The sequence below is a fragment of the Muntiacus reevesi genome, chromosome 1 (assembly GCF_963930625.1).
Source record: "Muntiacus reevesi chromosome 1, mMunRee1.1, whole genome shotgun sequence".
Classification (NCBI taxonomy): Eukaryota; Metazoa; Chordata; class Mammalia; order Artiodactyla; family Cervidae; genus Muntiacus; species Muntiacus reevesi.
In genome coordinates, this window is record NC_089249.1 from 45,315,290 (window position 1) to 45,332,985 (window position 17,696).

At 42.8% G+C, this 17,696-nt stretch overlaps 1 protein-coding gene across 1 annotated transcript in view; it reads right to left on the reverse strand.

The window, feature by feature from the left end:
* Positions 1-657: 657 nt before the first annotated feature.
* The window catches only part of A2ML1 (alpha-2-macroglobulin like 1), a 48,176-nt gene continuing 31,137 nt past the window's right edge, over positions 658-17,696 (reverse strand). The window contains exons 24-36 of the mRNA XM_065941618.1: positions 15,676-15,852; positions 15,430-15,511; positions 14,504-14,660; positions 11,431-11,505; positions 11,088-11,250; positions 8,990-9,204; positions 7,561-7,776; positions 7,040-7,167; positions 6,785-6,875; positions 6,212-6,280; positions 2,120-2,222; positions 1,317-1,358; positions 658-793 (exon numbers count right to left, since the gene is read on the reverse strand). Coding sequence (XP_065797690.1) covers positions 1,318-1,358; positions 2,120-2,222; positions 6,212-6,280; positions 6,785-6,875; positions 7,040-7,167; positions 7,561-7,776; positions 8,990-9,204; positions 11,088-11,250; positions 11,431-11,505; positions 14,504-14,660; positions 15,430-15,511; positions 15,676-15,852 — 1,517 coding nt within the window. The 3' untranslated portion in view covers positions 658-793; position 1,317. The remainder of the gene's footprint in view (positions 794-1,316; positions 1,359-2,119; positions 2,223-6,211; positions 6,281-6,784; positions 6,876-7,039; positions 7,168-7,560; positions 7,777-8,989; positions 9,205-11,087; positions 11,251-11,430; positions 11,506-14,503; positions 14,661-15,429; positions 15,512-15,675; positions 15,853-17,696) is intronic.

Consider the following 17,696-nt stretch of genomic DNA (forward strand, 5'->3'; position numbering starts at 1 on the left):
TGTGCTAAATCCCCCAATACCAAACCTAAATGTAATACCTAACCTACTTGCAGTCTTGACCTTCCCCCAGAATGTAATCTTAATCAACTATTCCAGAGTATTCTGCTCACCACCAATGAGATCATCTGCCACGTGGCCCTCTCCATCCCCCAGAGGAAGAAGAGTCAATCTATGTGGTAAAACCCTTGTCATTCTCTCCCCTCCAACCCCCCCAAAAGAAGATGTCCTGGCCTAAAAATAATCCTTTCTTTTCTTTTGCTAATTTCCTTTTGTACAGATCTGAATATTCATTGGAAGGCCTGAGGCTGAAGCTGAGGCTCCAATACTTTGGCCACCTGATGCAAAGAGCTGACTCACAGGGAAAAAACCCTGATGCTAGGAAAGACTGAGGGCAAAAGAAAAAAAGAAGGGGGCAGCAGAGGATGAGATGATTAGACAGCATCACAGACTCAATGGACATGAATCTGAGCAAACTGGGAGATATCAGAGGACAGAGGAGCCTGGGATGCTGTAGTCCATGGGGTCGCAAAGAATCAGCCAGGACTTAGCGACTGAACAGCAACAGTAATGTCTTGGAGCATCCTTTGGTTGCTAGATGGAATGCTGCGCAATTCATGAATCACCTCATAGAGTCAATTTGATCTTCAGTTTAACTTGGTTACATTTTATTTTTTCACAAGAGAAATCAAATTGTTTGACTGAACTGAATGAGTTCTGCTCTCAGAGACATTTCAGAAGAATGCTGTTCAGTGACACCATGGAGGATTTCTTTAGTCTCTTTCCAACTTCTCTCCTAGGGGAAAAACAAAGACAGAAGATATCATGATACTCAGAAAGTCTTCACAATTATAGAGGAGCTTTTTTCTGTCTAGAAAAAAAAAAAGAATCTCATAAAACACGGGATGGGATTATTAGTAAGAGTGTCATCTCAGGGAAGTAGAATCAGCTCACCTTTACTTTGTCTTAGTATTTTTATATAAAAAGATATATAATTAATAATTAGAAATTTTTTCAGCTAGGAAAAATAAAAAAACAGTGGTTTTAAAAATCACATGGAACCCCTTCATACAACTACCACTATTAACTTTTTCTTGTGTGAACAATGAGATGATTCCTCTTTTTTCCAGGAGTTCAGGACATAGTGTACAACTATACCTCAATTTTTTTAAATAAAAGAATTCAGGACAAAAAAGGAAAGTTCATTTTTATCAAATATAAGCTTCCAAAAGCTAATACTAGTAACTCAGAAAGACTGCTTAACTTTTAAATATTACCATCCCACCCCCAAAGCCCACCCTTCTCTCTTCTGGGCTTACCTCATTCACAGGAATCAGAATACTGAACTGTTGCCTGCTCATCTGTAAAATTAAAGAACATATATCATTATATTGCACACCTCATACATTCAGAGAGAAACTACATAAAAGTTATTGGTTTAGGACTCCCTGGTGGTACAGTGGATAAGAAGAATCCGCCTGCCAATGCAGGAGACATGGGTTCAGGAAGATCCCACATGCCAAAGAGCAACTAAACCCATAGGCCACAACCACTGAGCCCGCACTCTACAGCCCAAGCTCCACAAGAAGAGAAGCCACCACAATGAGAAGCCCACACGCCACAACAAAGAGTAGCTCCTGCTCGCCGCACCTAGAGAAAGCCCACACACAGTAATGAAGACCCGGTAGAACCAAAAATAAAATAAGCTAATTAAAATAAATAAATTTTAGAAGCTACTCTTTTAAAAAATCCATTTAAAACAAAAGTTACTGCCTTAACCCTTTCCAAAAGATTTCTGTAGGTTACGAGCATATTCAGAATACAGCAAGTTTTCAATGACAAAAATTTGCATGCTTGCAGTAAATTATTCATCTAAGCAAACATGTTAAGAATAGTTAGTCCTTAGAGAATATTGTTCTTTTGGTCTATGGACCATGTTGTATAAAATATGTCTTGTTCAGAAGACTTTTTAAAAACAGCATATAACTGAATCAAAAAGTGTTAGGAGATCAGATAATGATGTACACTTGGCTTGGAAAAGAGTATTTAGAAAATTAAGAGAGAGATCATGAAGAAGGAGGCAGAAATACGTCAAGAGATGCAGGTAAATATTGGCCCTCACCTGGCAGGTAGTAGTCATAGACTTTGATGGTTGCTGGTTTGAGGTTGGTGACCAACACACTTTGGCTGATGGTGAAGGTATAGGTCTGAGTTTCCTTTCCGAGCTGGAAGACAGACAAAATCCCATTAAAACAAAAGTGAAAATAACATCTCTGCAATGTGGAGATTGAAAGACTCTTGCTGAAAAAGACACAGATGTTAAGAACAGACTTTTGGACTCTGTGAGAGAAGGCAAGGGTGGGATGATTTGAGAGAATGGCATGGAAATATGTATATTATCATATGTGAAATAGATCACCAGTTCAGGTTTGATGCATGAGACAGGGTGCTCAGGGCTGGTGCACTGGGATGACCCTGAGGGATGGGATGGGGAGGGAGGTGGGAGGGAGGGTCAGGATGCGGAACATGTGTACATCCATGGCTGATTCATGTGAATGTATGGCAAAAATCACCACAATATTGTAAAGTAATTAGCCTCCAATTAAAATAAATTTTAAAAAGAAAAAATAAATTAAAAAATAAAAAGAAAGACTCTTGCTGTCTTCACACAGATTTCCTGAAACCCTTCTACCTCTGCTTCTTGCCACTCCCAAAATTGCCTCCTGCTGTCTTTCTGGTTCTTTCTTCTCAGCATCTTACAGTTTCCTGGCCCTTCTGTAAAATGGGTCCACTCTTGGTCTGGTCTAAGCTATAGCTCCTCTACTAAATTAAGTGTAGTGGCCAAAGGAACAGAAGCTTCCATTATCCTTCAACAGCTTTATACACACGATTGGTTTTCTCTCTTCATTCAGCTCTCTGATCCAATGACATCTCCTCAGAGAGGCCTTTCCTGACCACCTGACTTTAAAACAATCACACTGGACTTCTCTGGTGGTCCAGTGGCTAAGATTCTAAGCTCCCAGTGCAGGGGGCCTGGGTTTGATCCCTGGTCAGGGAAGTAGAGCCCACATACCGCAACTAAGAGTTCACATGCCGACACTAAAGATCCTGCATGCCACAGTGAAGTTCAAAGATCCTGAGTGCCACAACTAAGACCCGGTGCAGGCAAATAAATAAAATAAAATAAAACAGTCACATCCTGGCTTAGCCCTACCACACTCCTACATAGCACTGATGAACTACTAAAACTATTCCTAAATATGTATGTTTGTGCATGTACATGTATTTTTTAATTTTGCATATTGCTTGTCTCTCCATTAGAATATCAGCTCCATGAGGGCAGGAGTCATGGACTTTTATTGCCATTTATGACTTTTATTGCCACATCTCTATCATGTTAAAGAGTATCTGGTATGTCGATTGCTCAAAAACTGTTTGTTGAATAAGTGAATAAATGGATAGTTCAAGACAATTGTATAAATTAATCTAATAGAAAAAATAAGATTTATGTTATAAATTTAGATGTGAAGTTATAAATGGTGAAGTGGAAGAAATTTTGAAAGAGATTTCTTTAGGTATGTTCTGTGTACTTAGTCATTCAGTTCTGACTGATTCTTCAAGACCTCATGGACTGTAGACTGCCAGGCTCCTCTGGCCATGGGATTCTCCAGGCAAGAATACTGGAGTGGGTACAGAGCTTCATAAAACATGGTCTGGGAATTCTCAGGATTGCCCAAGACTATCTGGCAATCTGTGAGATCACAATTATTTTGGGAATAATACTAAGACATTATTCATTTTTTTCATTCTCATTTTCTTTCACTGTACTAGTGGAAGGGGACCACTTGATTTGTGATATTTCGACAGACTGAATGCCAAAGCAGACTGGAGAATTTCACTCTCTCTGATTAAGCTAGATATTAAAGCAAAAATGTAAAACAATCTGCTATTCTCACTAATTTTTTTGTTGTTTCGGGAAATACATTTTTGATGAAATGTTATATTAAAATGTAGTGAGCTTATTACTATTGTTTTTAAATAGCTTAAGAAATATTTTAATGTTTTTCTCATTTTTAGTTTCTAATAAGATAAATGTCTAATGAGATAAGACTATCTTTTCTAATAAGATAAATAGATGTAACCCACGCTATCATCAGCTCTTTGAGATCATTTAAGAATACAGAGGGGTCCTGAGAAAACGTTTTTGGAACTACTGTTCTCATCAATCATTTAGTTATCATAAAGATTTAAAGCAAATGACTAATATACACCAAAAGAAAGCTGGGATAGCAGACTTAACATCTGATCAGATAGAATCTAAAGCAAAACATAGTGCACATGTGTGTAGAAATCTAAGGCAAAGAAATATATATAGATATATATAATGTAAATGAAGGACAGTATATACTAATAAAAAGGAAATTGAAAAAGAAATGTTCATAAAACATACTACCCTAATTATATAATCATAAAATATATCAAGAAATGACTGACAGAATAGCATACCTAAATGGATAAAGGACCAATCAACCACTGTAATTACAAATTTTGACAGATTTTCAAAAACTGATAGATGGAGCAGAAAAAATAAGCAGAGATAACAAAGGCATGAACAACAGAAATAATCATTTTGGACTTTTAGATCTAGATCAAATCCATACCCAAGAGAAAAGAAAGAAAAAGAGAAAGTGATGTCGCTCAGTCATGTCCAACTCTTTGCGACGCCATGGACTGCAGCCTACCAGGCTCCTCCATCCATGGCAAGAGTACTGGAGTGGTTGCCATTTCCTTCTCCAGAGGATCTTCCCGACCCAAGACAAAGGGCCTGGATATTCTTTTGTAGCACATAATGAACATTTCCAAAAACAGACCACATATGAGGTCACAAAAGAAAACTCAATGCATTTTAGAAGCTCACTATCATGATCTCAGACCATAGTGCAAGAAAGTTAGAAATTAGTAACAAAAAAGTGGCTTTAAATATCCCATGAATTTTCAAAAAATTAAAATATAAAAGTAAGTAGTTAAAACAATGCATGTCAAAAATTGTTGGACAAAGAATATACTTAGAGGGAAATTTATAGTTTAATCAGAAAGTGAGAGATTAAAAATAAACAAATTTAGCATTCAATTTAAGAAGTTAGAAAAAGAATGACAGAAAATATCCTTTCCTCCTGTCTTCAGCCCAAAACAAAGGCGTTCCCTAGTGGTCTGGTGGTTACAACTCAGTGCTTTCACTACATGGGCCCGGGGTTCAATCCCTGGTCCAGGAACTAAGATCCCTCAAGCCTTGGGGCCAAAAATAACAAATAATTGTTAAAAAGGAAGAAATTAATTAAACAGAGCACCAAAACCAAACAATCAAATAACAAAGAACAGCAGAGAAGAGGAATACAGTCAAAAGTAACTTTTGTTAAATGTGAATGAGGTTGCCCCCGATGATATTGGTAAAGAGCAAAGGGGAAAAGATACACAGAAAAAAGGAAATAGTCACAGATATAATCATTGTTGGCTTTTAGACCATTAGACTTGATGTTTCGAGTTAGAAGCTGACTGACTGCTTGGTACACAGACCATCTGGCCACTGCAGTCTTAGGAAGGGTGTTGTGGAAATTAGCATCCCCAGGTTCAACTCCCACCTTGACTCCTGACAAAAAGGTTGAGTTGACAAGCACACCTACGTGATCACTTCAGCCTAAATCTCCTTACACAGAAGGAGGGGTGGTACATGAGACTCAAGGAAGGTGTGTATGAAAGCATCATTTATACTACAGCATCATGATTTCAGGGTTGTTCCTGACACGCTAACCAGTGTGTGTGTGTGTGTTAATCTTTTGGTCATGTCCAATTCTTTGTGATCCCATGGACTATAGCCTGCCAGGCTCCTCTGTCCACGGAGTTCTCCAGGCAGGAATACTAGAGTAGGTTGCCATTCCCTTCTTCAAGGGATCTTCCCAATCCAGGGATCAAACTCGGTTCTCCTGCATTGCAGGCAGATTCTCTACCATCTGAGCCATAAGGGAAGCCCCAGAGTTGTTCACTCACCAGAGTTGTTCCAAAAGAAGCTATACAGGGCTTACTCCAAAGTGGTTGTGAACTTACCCTCTCAGGTTGCTCAACCTCGTGTATGTGACACTGGTACATGTACATTAGCAGGGAAGTTGAAAAGACACTTAAGCAATCAAGCTCTTTGGTTCAGTTCCTGACCCCATACCTCTTCCAAGTAGATGTTGAGTGTGTCAATTTCAGATTCAACCTTCTTCACCAGTGGTTGCTGGAGAAGCTGAAAAAGAAAGGATGGAAAAAAAGAGAGAGACTGAGAGCCAGAGCCTTTCTTATCCTCTAGGGTCGTCTTGCAAAGCTCTGCCATGGTTACAAAAGCAACATATGTTTTCTTAACATGGAAAAACGTAAGAAAAAGGAACCAAGACAGTAACTGGCTCCAAGACTGAATTGTTTATGTTCAGTCACTCAGTCGTGTATGACTCTTTGCAATCCCATGGACTGCAGCACACCAGGCTTCCCTCTCCTTCACCATCTCCAGGAGCTTTCTCAAACTCATGTTCTTTGAGTTGACAATGCCATCCAACCATCTCATCCTCTGTTGCCCTCTTCTCCACCTGCCCTCAATCTCATATACTCGATGCATCTTTGTAGCCCATTTAGAAACTATAATCATGAGTTAGTTGCATGTATAAACCATCATGCCCAACTCACCAGCTTTTTAATGATAATTAAAAGCTATGATCATTAGTCCTCCTTCAAAACTAGAAAACAAGCAACTTACTAACTGATGGGTGCCCTCCACAGGACTGAATCCGGAAAGCATCTTGACCTCCACAATAGCCATATTGGAAGAGCTGCGACTCCCCACATAACTGAGGGCAGAAAGAAGCGAACCTGTGTCAGCCCATCGTCTTCCCTCTCAGCACCCTGTGTGTTCACAGTATACACACACACATACACAGACACACGTCCATACACACTCCAGCTCAGCCACCCCAACCTAGATGCCCCCCCAACCCATCTCTGCTCTCCTCACCTGGTTTGGATCGTCAGCACCAAGGATCCAAGTGAAATATGTTGATTACACTGAGTTCTCCTTGTTTTCACACTAAGACTAAAGGCCTCCACAGTTTTCGGAGGGAGGATATTATATCTCAGCACCGTCTGGTTGGACGAAACAAAAAACAGTTGGAGAAATCAGAATTGGGGAGAATTTTAACCATTGTGTGGTTTGAATGACTTTCCTTACAAATAAGATAGAGAAGGTTCTGCTGGAGGTTGAGATACTCTCAGACTCTCCTCCCCAACTCACACTAGTCCTGTCGGAGCTCAGCTTTGTTGTTGCTGTTTAGTCGCTCAGTTGTGCCTGACTCTGTGACCCCATGGACTGTCGACCACCAGGCTTCCCTGTGAGATTTTCCAGGCAAGAATAGTGAAGTGGGTTGCCATTCCCTTCTTCTGGGGATCTTCCCAACCCAGGGACTGAACCCGTGTCTCTTGCATTTCAGGTGGATAGTTTACTACTGAGGCACCTGGGAAGCCCAGAGCTCTGCTTACCTGTGCATAAACACAGCCCTGGCCTGAGGCCTCCAAGGTGTACACCCCAGGGATATGGGGCAACATCTCCTGCTGAAACACCAAACGGTTGGCAGCTTGAACATTGAAGGTGTGGTGGAAATTCTGAGCGGATTTCACTGCCAGGTTGACTTCCTCCGACGGCACATAGGCAGTGGTGGCATACTTGGCGAGAGCTTGGAGAGCCACCACGGTGTCCTGAGAACAATAGGCATGTACTTACTGTTTTGTTAGCCAGCGGAAGTAACTTCCAACAACCCTCAAGCCTAGACACCTGATTAGTGTTTGCTAGAGTGAATGATACCTTCTCTAAGACTCTAAGACCCACATTCAGTCATTCTGGGAAAGCTCACATAGAAATCACTTCTTACCTACATAGAAAATCACCATCAAGTTATTATCAGACATCATAGGTTGTTAGGCTCAATTTCATAAATTCATACTCAGCAATGAAGCCTAGCTTCAGAACAGGTTATTATTAGAAGTGAGGGGATCATTGTCTAATATCTGTTTTGCAGTCTCCTTATTTGGGGAGGAAACAGCAGTAGCTTGATAGCCCTAAAACGTGCATGTTCTTCCAAATTATTTAATTGCATAAAGATCTTCTGTGACACAGGGTATCAGGGGATCCTTGGAAAAGCCATCCTTGAAGGACAAGCCTTCTTAGCCATTGTGCGTGTGTGTGTTAGTCATTCAGTCATGTCTGACTCTTTGCCACCCCATGGACTCAAGCCCGCTAGGCTCCTCTGTCCATGAGATTCTCCAGGCAAGAATACTGGAGTGGGTTGCCATTCCCTTCTTCAGAGGATCTTCATGACCCAGAGATTGAGTCCCAGACTCCTGCACTGCAGGCAAATTCTTTACCATCTGAGCCACCTGGGAAGCCCCTTAGCCATTATGCCATGTGACAATCTTTTCATCATCTGGGAATAAGACAGATCCTACTTTGTAGTATATACAACTTTTCCTAGCTTTCCTTTTAGATTGTAAACTTTTTAAACACTATGTCTTACCAGATTTCCCATACCTGAAATAGAAGGAGGTATGCCCATAAAGTCGTGCCTTTATGCTTACAGACCCCATAACTGCTTTCCAATTTGTGACTATGTAAATTTAGCCACAATTATACATGTCCTCTTTACATGTAAAACATGGATCTTGTGATGTTTCGTACTCTACAAAGTAAGACTTATATATGTATAGTACTATTTATGTGCTCATATGACCTAATTTTATGAATCCTTCTATGTCTTTTTCAAACATCCTTCTATGTCTTCTTCAAACATGATTTTTCTCCCTTGCTGTAGAATGATTAGTCCCCAGACCTAGAGGGCAAGGGTGATCGTTTTTCATCTCTCTCCAAGTGGGATCCAATCCTGCCTGATAAATGGCAGAAGAACAAGCTATTTACCTGAGTGGAAGAGAAGCCCCCATATGCATTTCGCTGCTTGGTCAACCAAGCCACTATGCCGGTGGCCTTGCTTAGCTCCTTTTGAGTCAGGTCATCTTTACTAAGCAAGGTCAGTAATACATAGGCCGTGAGTTCCACATCTACAGCCTCAGGCTGAGACCAAGGGCTGGCATCTGAAGTTGGAGCAGGTTTCCGGCTCCAGTGAATGGACTCTCCTATGGAGAAAAACGCATGATTAGGGAAGTCTTGGAAGGAAATGACTTTCCCATTTTCACTTTGTAAATGTGTGTGCACCAAGTGTGCCAAGTTGCTTCAGTCATGTCTGACTCATGTCTGACATGGACTGTAGCCCACCAGGCTCCTCTTTCCATGGAATTCTGCAGGCAAGAATACTGTAATGGGTTGCCACTGCCTTTTCGAGGGGATCTTCCCCACCCAGGGATCGACCGAGTCTCCTTCATTGGCAGGTGGATTCTTCACAGCTGAGTCACCTGGGAAGCCCCAAATCAGAGAAAGTAGCAAGAAAAAATTAATCATCAGTCAGAAAAAAATATTTCTCAAATCTTCTGACCTATTGGCCATAATGTATATGCAAGAATTTGTGTATGTGTGTGCATGTGTGTATACCCACACATAACTCCCTTGGGTAAAGCTGGGAGCATCAATAAATGCCTCCAGCAATGATAACATATGGCAGAATATGTATAAAAATGCTGAGAAACCATAGAAGAAATGCTAATGAGAGCAAGCAAATAGATTATCAGGTCAAATCCCATCTCTATGACAGCCACAATGGTAACTTGAAGATAAAGAACAGCAAGTGGAAATGAGAAGAGTGGAAGCTAGAAGCCTTACTAAATATAAGTTTAGGGACTTCCCTGGTGGTCCAGTTGTTATAAATATGCCTTGCAACGCAGGGGACAAAGATTCAATCCATGGTCAGGGAACTAAGGTCCCACATGCCACAGAGAAACTAAGCCCACATTGCAACTAGAGAGTCCGTGAGCCTCAATGAAAAATCCTGCATACCGCAACTAATACCTGACACAACCAAAAAATAAAATTTTAATATAAATATATAAGTTCAAAGATAATAAATACATAGCTCAAAGGAGGCAATCTAAGTGGAAGAACAAAAGAAAACATGTGAGCCTACAATGCAATGTAATGAGGAAGAGATGATCACATTAAGTTGATATATACCTGAGCAGGTATAACTCCGCCCACTGTCTGAGACCCCCCATTCCAGGACTGGAGTTGCTTATACACAGGCCAAAAACCTACCCACGGCCCTGATGAGAGGACAATTCAGCAATGACATTTGTATACATGAAGGCTGAGATTAAATTTCTGCCTGGAAGTATAATTTTAAATACAGAGCTAGGTAAATAAAATGCATTAATATTTTATTTACAAGATCTGTTAGAATATCTAATTTTTTTTTGGCCATGCCACAGGGTTTGCAGGATCTTAGGGATCTTAGAGTAGTAAAAGTGCTGAGTCTTAGCCACTGGACGAATAGGAAATTCCCAGAATATTGCAAATTATTCTTAAATACATCCAAAGTTTGAGAAGAACCTCGAGAAATCTCTAAGTTCATCTTACCCTATCCGCTTCAGTGGCTTTACACCAAAGAATTGTTAAACTGGGGATTCTCCAATGCCAGTACGTTTTCTGACCAGCTTCTACCATCTATTTTCTCTTCATGTTAAAAATATAACATGCCCTTTGAGGACTTTCAGGGGTTTTCCCACAAAACTCTTAGTAGTGATTTTATGACTTAACTTTTACTAAAATGAATCCTAGAACTGAACATATGTGGGACTATGGAGACTAGGGAAATTTTTCACATCTTTTCACAATTTCAAAAAAACCGGGACTTCCCTGGGAGTCCGGTGGTTAGGACCCAGAGCTTTCACTGTTGTAGACCTGGGTTTGATCCCTGGTCAGGGAACTAAGATCCTGCAAGCCACGTATCATGACATAAAATAAAAAGGACTTCCCTGGCAGCCCAGTGGGTTTGATCCCTGGTCTAGGAAGTTCTGCATACCATGCATTGTGGCAAAAAACAAAGCAAAAGCTAACATAGCCAACATACCTGAGACGATAGCCTGTTGATCTAGCTTTTCAAGAAGAATGTTTCTGACGTCCATGTCCCCAGCCAGAGAGTACGTATAAGCAAGGAGGGCCTGTGTGTACAGGTTGGTGGTAGAGGAAACAGAACTCTTGAGACACTGCAGCCCCTGACTCACCATTGGGTCCTGAAAAGTAAAGATAAAGAACTGAATTTAGAAGGCATTCCTTTAAAAAGTGTAGGTGATAAGGAAGTCACCATCCCCTCTTTTGAGTTTAAAAGGCTGGAGAGGGACAAAACCAGGTAACTTTCTCTAGAAATAGGCATGATCAGAAGAGTGTCAAGGGGAGGAGCTAGAGAAACTCACATCTGTGGTCTTGCCCATCTCCAACAATGCAGCCGTGATGTAGGCAGTCAAGGAGACCTCGTCATCAACTCCACCCTGGAGGGAGACAGGGAGACAGGAAGTCAGGGCAGCAGCCAGCACGTGCAAGAATTGTGTGCAAACTACAAACTACAAATAGGCGTCCCCTCTGAACAGATGAATTAGCAGATGCAGGGAACAGACATGTGGACACAGGGACGGGGGAAGGGTAGCATGAATTGGGAGAGTAGCACTGACATGTAATACACTGCTGCTGCTGCCGCTAAGTCGCTTCAGTCGTGTCCGACTCTGTGTGACCTCATAGACGGCAGCCCGCCAGGTTCCTCCGTCCATGAGATTTTCCAGGCAAGAGTACTGGAGTGGGGTGCCATTGCCTTCTCCATATAATACACTAGTTTGTGTAAAATACATAGCTAGCAGGAAGCTGCTATATAGCACAGGGAGCTCAGCTCAGTGCTCTGTGATGACCTAAAGGGTTGAGATGGGGGTGGGAGGGGTGGGAGGGAGGTAGAAGGAAGGCTCAAGAGGGAGGGGACATATATACTCACATGCCTAATTCACACTGTTGTACAGTAAAAGCTAATACAACATTGGAAAGCAATTATCTTTCAATTGAAACAAAATTTTTTATTTATTATGATTTTTTACCTGAAGGATAATTGCTTAACAATATTGTGCTAGTATCTGCCATACACCAACATGAATCAGTCATAGGTATACATATGTTCCCTCCCGCTTGAGCCTCTCTCCCACCTCCCACCCCATTCCACGCCTCAATTTTTGAATTAAGAAAATAAAAAAGTGCTCCTTTCCACAGGCTGACTGGACCTCAAGACTCCAGGACAGACAGTGGGTGGGGGTGGGGAAGAGGACTGGAGCGACTTCAATGATGCACAGCCTTCAACAGTGACCTTCAAGGGACCTTCAAGGAGTAACAGGAGGTCTTCAGCTCTGAGTGGGTATTTAGGAAACCCAAGAGAAGGGGTTAGGAAGCATAACAGATTTTTTTTTTTAACAAGAAGGGAGCAGGGGATAAGAAGAAAATTTCTTATTCTCAGATTTTTACTGAATCTGAGCCTTCCCCAGACGAATGTTCCCCTCAAGTGAAAAAAAGCCCAGCGTCTTGTCCAGGAGACATTAGGTGACATCTGTCCTTGATTAATGACTTTCACTGAAGAATATTAGTCTTTTTTTAAAAAAAATATGTAATCTAAGTTATGATCTTTGTTTAATAGATAAAAGAACACTTAAAAAGGTGAACTAGTTTGTTCAAGAATACACAACTAATAAGCTGAAGGGCTGGGGTTTGAGCCCAAGGAGTTTAAGTCCAGGGCTCTCGCTAAGGACCAAACCACCAAACTTGACAAGACAAATGATGTGTTTCTTGACAGACTGGCCAGCTCTGGTAAGACGGGAGGAGGAAAAACCTCTAGAATCTTGTTCTAGTCACATCCAGGCTTGTACTATACACATGGGGGACACCGCAAGGATCTTAACATAAGGAATACTAATGAATCATACAGAGATTTTGTTTTCAACACTCAAGATTTTTAATCCAGGGCCTGGAATAGCAATAATGATTCCTCCAGGAAAGTTGGTTCAGTCTTTCTTTCACTGGGTCTGTTCTGAATTGAACAAGAGCTGCTCATACCCCAGCACCTCACCCTGTGTTGGGAGGGGTCAGGCAGTGCAGTGCATGGAGGAGAGCAATACCCCTGGAGTCCAACTGCTGGGGTTCAAATGGCAGTCCCGCACCCACAACAATCACCTCGGGTGCTTTATGTAACCCCTGCCTCATTACTTCATCTGCAAAACGGACTTAAAAATGGCATGCCAGGACTTGTGTGTGCGTGCTCAGCTGCTTCAGTTGTGTCCAGCACTTTGTGACTCTATGGACTATGCCCCGCCAGGTTCCTCTATGAGACTCTCTAGACATGAATACTAGAGTGGGTTGCCAAGCTCTCCAGGGGATCTTCCTGACCCAGGAATCAAACTCACATCTCCTGCATCACAGGTGGAGTCTTTACCCGCTGAGCCACCTGGGAAGCCCCATGCTAGGACTTAGCGTATTGATTTGTTGTAAACATTAAATGGGCTCCCCAGGTGGCTCAGGGGTAAAGAATCTGCCTGCTAAAACAGGAGATGCAAGAGACACGGGTTCGATCCCTGGGTCAGAAAGATCCCCCAGAAAAGGAAATGGCAACCCATGGGTAATCCCATGGATGGAGGAGCCTGGCAGGGTTGCAGTCCATGGGGTCGTAAAGAGTCAGACACGACTAAGCAACTAAACAACAACAAACATTAAACATCAAATAAACGGAGTACATAGTGTCTGGCAGAGAGTAGACCCCCTTACGATTAACACTGCCCTGGGGACTTCCCTGGTGGTCCAGTGGTTAAGTATCTGTCTTCCAATGCAGTGGACGTGAGTTTGATCCCTGCTTGGGTAACTGAGATCCCACATACCCTGGGGCAACTAAGCCTGTGCACAGCAACTACTAAGCTTGTGCTACAGCAAAAATCAAACCCAGCCAAAATAAACAAATAATTACTTTTTTTAAATAGCAAAGTTATTTTTAAAAGGAAAAAAAAAAAGGCACTGGGCTGTTTAGGAATTCCCCACCAGAGCAAATGGCTTTGCTTCAAACTTAGGGATTTAGTAAAATGCTCAGAGACCTTCTAGTCCAATGGTCCTCAAACTTCAGCAAGTATTTGAATCACCCAGAGGGCTACGTTAAAATACAAATGCTGGCCCACACCCCCCAGAGTTCCTCTGACTAGGTCTGGGGGTGAGAACTGGAATTAGCATTTCAAACAAGTTCTCGGGTGCTGCCGAACCTGGGGACTGCACTTTGAGAACCATGTCATAGTACATATTCTCATTTTACAGACGTGGAAGCTCAGGCTCAGACTGGCTAAGAATATTGACCAAGGTCACCCCTTAGCCAGGCCAGAGACCTAAAAGAACCAAACCCAGGGCCAGCACTCTCTTGATTCTGTGCAATCAGAGGTCAAGTTCTTCTCAGGGACTCCAGGCCCCTGGGCAGGGCCGCACCTTCATAGCTGTGTGAAGGAGCCGTCCCACGTTGTCGTAGCAGCCACTGGAGAGTTGGTTTCCTGCCATCCACTCAAGAGCATCCTGGATGTTCTTGTCGTCAATGAAGATGAATTGCTGAGCCTGGCCAAAGCATTTGGTGACAAAGGCTGTCAGCCTATATGGGCACAGAGGGAAATCTACATTAAGGCAGATTTCTAGGTGAGGGTTCAATGTGTTAAGTCACTTCAGTTGTGTCCGACTCTTTGCCACCCCATGGACTATAGCCCACCAGCCTCCACTGTCTGTGGGATTCTCCAGGCAAGAATAGTGGAGTGAGTTGTCATTTCCTCCTCCAGGGTGTGCGATAGTTCCACAGTTTGTTCTGGTGTGTGGTTCCAGAAGAGGAGTTGAGGAAACATAATGCCATAGGAAGCCTGGAAAAGGGAGGCCTTACTTGGCCTTCATGGGGACAAGAACTGGTAGGTGCAAGGTCAGGGAGAAGGGTAAGGGGTTTGACCATACACAAGGCTGAAATAAATAGTATTAAAGTGGTAGAGGAGGACTTCCCTGGTGGCATAGCAGATAAGAATCCGCCTGCTAATGCAGGGGACACAGGTTCCATCCCTGGTCCGGGAAGATTCCACATGCCACAGTGCAACTAAGGCCCATGTACCACAACTACTGAGCCCACACCTAGAGCCTGTGCTTCACAAGAGAAACCCACATACCACAACAAGAGAAAACCCACACACCGAAACTAGAGAAAGCCCACAGAGCAACAAAAACCCAACCCGGCCATAAATAAAAAAATAAAATTTATTTTAAAAATATGTTTAAGTGGTAGAGGATAGAAAGCAAGAATGGGGAGGGTAGAGGAATAATTCCAGAGGGTTCTGGAATTATGCTGTGGGGAGCAGAACTCACTGGGAATTGGGCAACATTACCATGTGTTTCCATTTCCATCTTGCTCCCCAAAGGCGCTGTAGGAGCCGTTACTGTGTTTGTACATCAGTTCCCTCTGGTACCCTGGGAAGCCAGATGTGGTTTTAGAGGACAGTGACAGCTTCAAAAAACACTCCCATGGCTTGCAAGGATGAGGGACACTTCAGACACGGACCTTCCCTGTGTCTTAATAACCCAACCATAGGCCCCAAAGCAAGTGTCCAAGAAGAAAGGGTAAGCCAACTCACCCAGCTTCAGGAAGCCCACCGCTCGAGACCAGATTTCCTCCGTCAGCAGCTCTGTCTTCTCCAGGTACTGCAGGACGTAAATGATAGGCGCGAAGATGACCATGTTCTGCTCCCCACAGCCGGTTGGCATCTGCACCAGCTTGTCCAGGTTCTGAAGGGCTGTGCCCATGATGTCTCCTGGGGTCCCAAAGGAGAGGGAGAGAAGGTGGTGGGAGAAGCAGGAACCCTGAAGAGTTATCATTCAACGAATACGTGTGCGCCAAGTCGCTGCAGTCGTGTCTGACTCTTTGAGAACCCATGGACTGTAGCCCACCAGGCTCCTCTGTTCATGGGATTTTTCCAGGCAAGAATACTGCAGTGGGTTGCCATGCCCTCCTCTAGGGGATCTTTCCTACCCATGGATGGAACCCACATCTCTCATGTCTCCAGCCCTGGCAGGCGGGTTCTTTACCACTAGCACCACTTGAGAAGCACTCCAGCGAACACATATTACTTACCATTTTGTGAGTCCTTACTCTGTGACCCCAGGGACAACACTCTCCACCTCAAAGAGTCCATAGTCAGTGGGGCAAGCAATTACAATACACTGCAATTCTTTTGTTTTGGCTTTTTTTCTTTATTTCTTTTTTTTTGCTATGCTTTGGTTGTGGCATGTGGGCTTAGTTGCCCAGAGACATGTGAGATTTTAGTTCCCTGACCAGGGATTGAACCCACATTCCCTGATAGCTCAGTTGGTAAAGAATTCGCCTGCAATGCAGGAGACCCCAGTTTGATTCCTGAGTCAGGAAGGTCCCCTGGAGAAGGGAGAGGCTACCCACTCCAGTATTCTTGGGCTTTCCTTGTGGCTCAGCTAGTAAAGAATCTGCCTACAATGCAGGAGACCTGGGTTCTATCCCTGGGTTGGAAAGATACCCTGGAGAAGGGAAAGGCTACCCACTCCAGTATTCTGGCCTGACTATATAGTCCGTGGGGTTGCAAAGAATCGGACATGACTGAGTGACTTTTTCACGTTTCACTTTCCCTGCATTGAAGGTAGATTCTTACCCACTGGACCACCAGGGAAGTCCCACAATTCTTTTTTTTTTAATAATATTAATATTTACGTATTTATTTGTCTGCTCTGGGTCTCAGTTGCAGCATTCAGGATCTTTAGTTGCAGCATGTGAACTTTTAGTTACAGCATGTGGGATCTAGTTCCCTGACCAGGGACCAAACTTGGGCCCCCTACATTGGGAGCTCTGACTCTTGGCTGTTGGACCACCAGGGAAGTCCCTACATCACTATTCTAATTTATTATAAGCAATTATAACATAGTACTATAATATTAGGTATGTACAAGGTACTGGAATACACAGACAGGTACATAGGCCACCTGAAGGAGTGAAAGGCTTTAAAACGCTGATGAGAGATGTAACAAAACCTGCCTCCATTGCATATAACTACATCACCCTTCGAATCACCACGTCTCACTCAGACACACACACCCTCCTGGCACGCTTTTCCACGTTAAATTTCCTGACCCCTCCATATACTTCACAAGCCAGGAAGCCTGATGTAAGTGATTCATGAACATCTTCATTTTAGTCATTGAACTCAATTCGAATGTATAAATATGTCCTGAATGTCAACTGCAAGAACTGCTCTAAGAACAAAATGAAAAAGACATGGCCCTTGGGACTTCCCCGGTGGTCCAGTAGTTAAGAATCCGCCTGCCACTGAAACATATATATTACCATATGTAAAATAGAGAGCTAGTGGGAAGTTGATTTACAACACAGGGAGCTCAAGCAGGTGCTCTGACAATCTAGAGGGATAGGATGGGGTAGGAGGTGGGAGGGAGGTTCAAGAGGGAGGGGACATATGTCTAGTTATGACTGATTCACATTGTCGTATGGCAGAAACCAACACAGTGTTGTAAAGCAATTATCCTCCAATAAAAAAAAAAGAATCCACCTTCCAACATAGGGAATTGATCCCCCTGATCTGGGAAGATTCCACATGTTATGGGGCAGCTAAGCCCT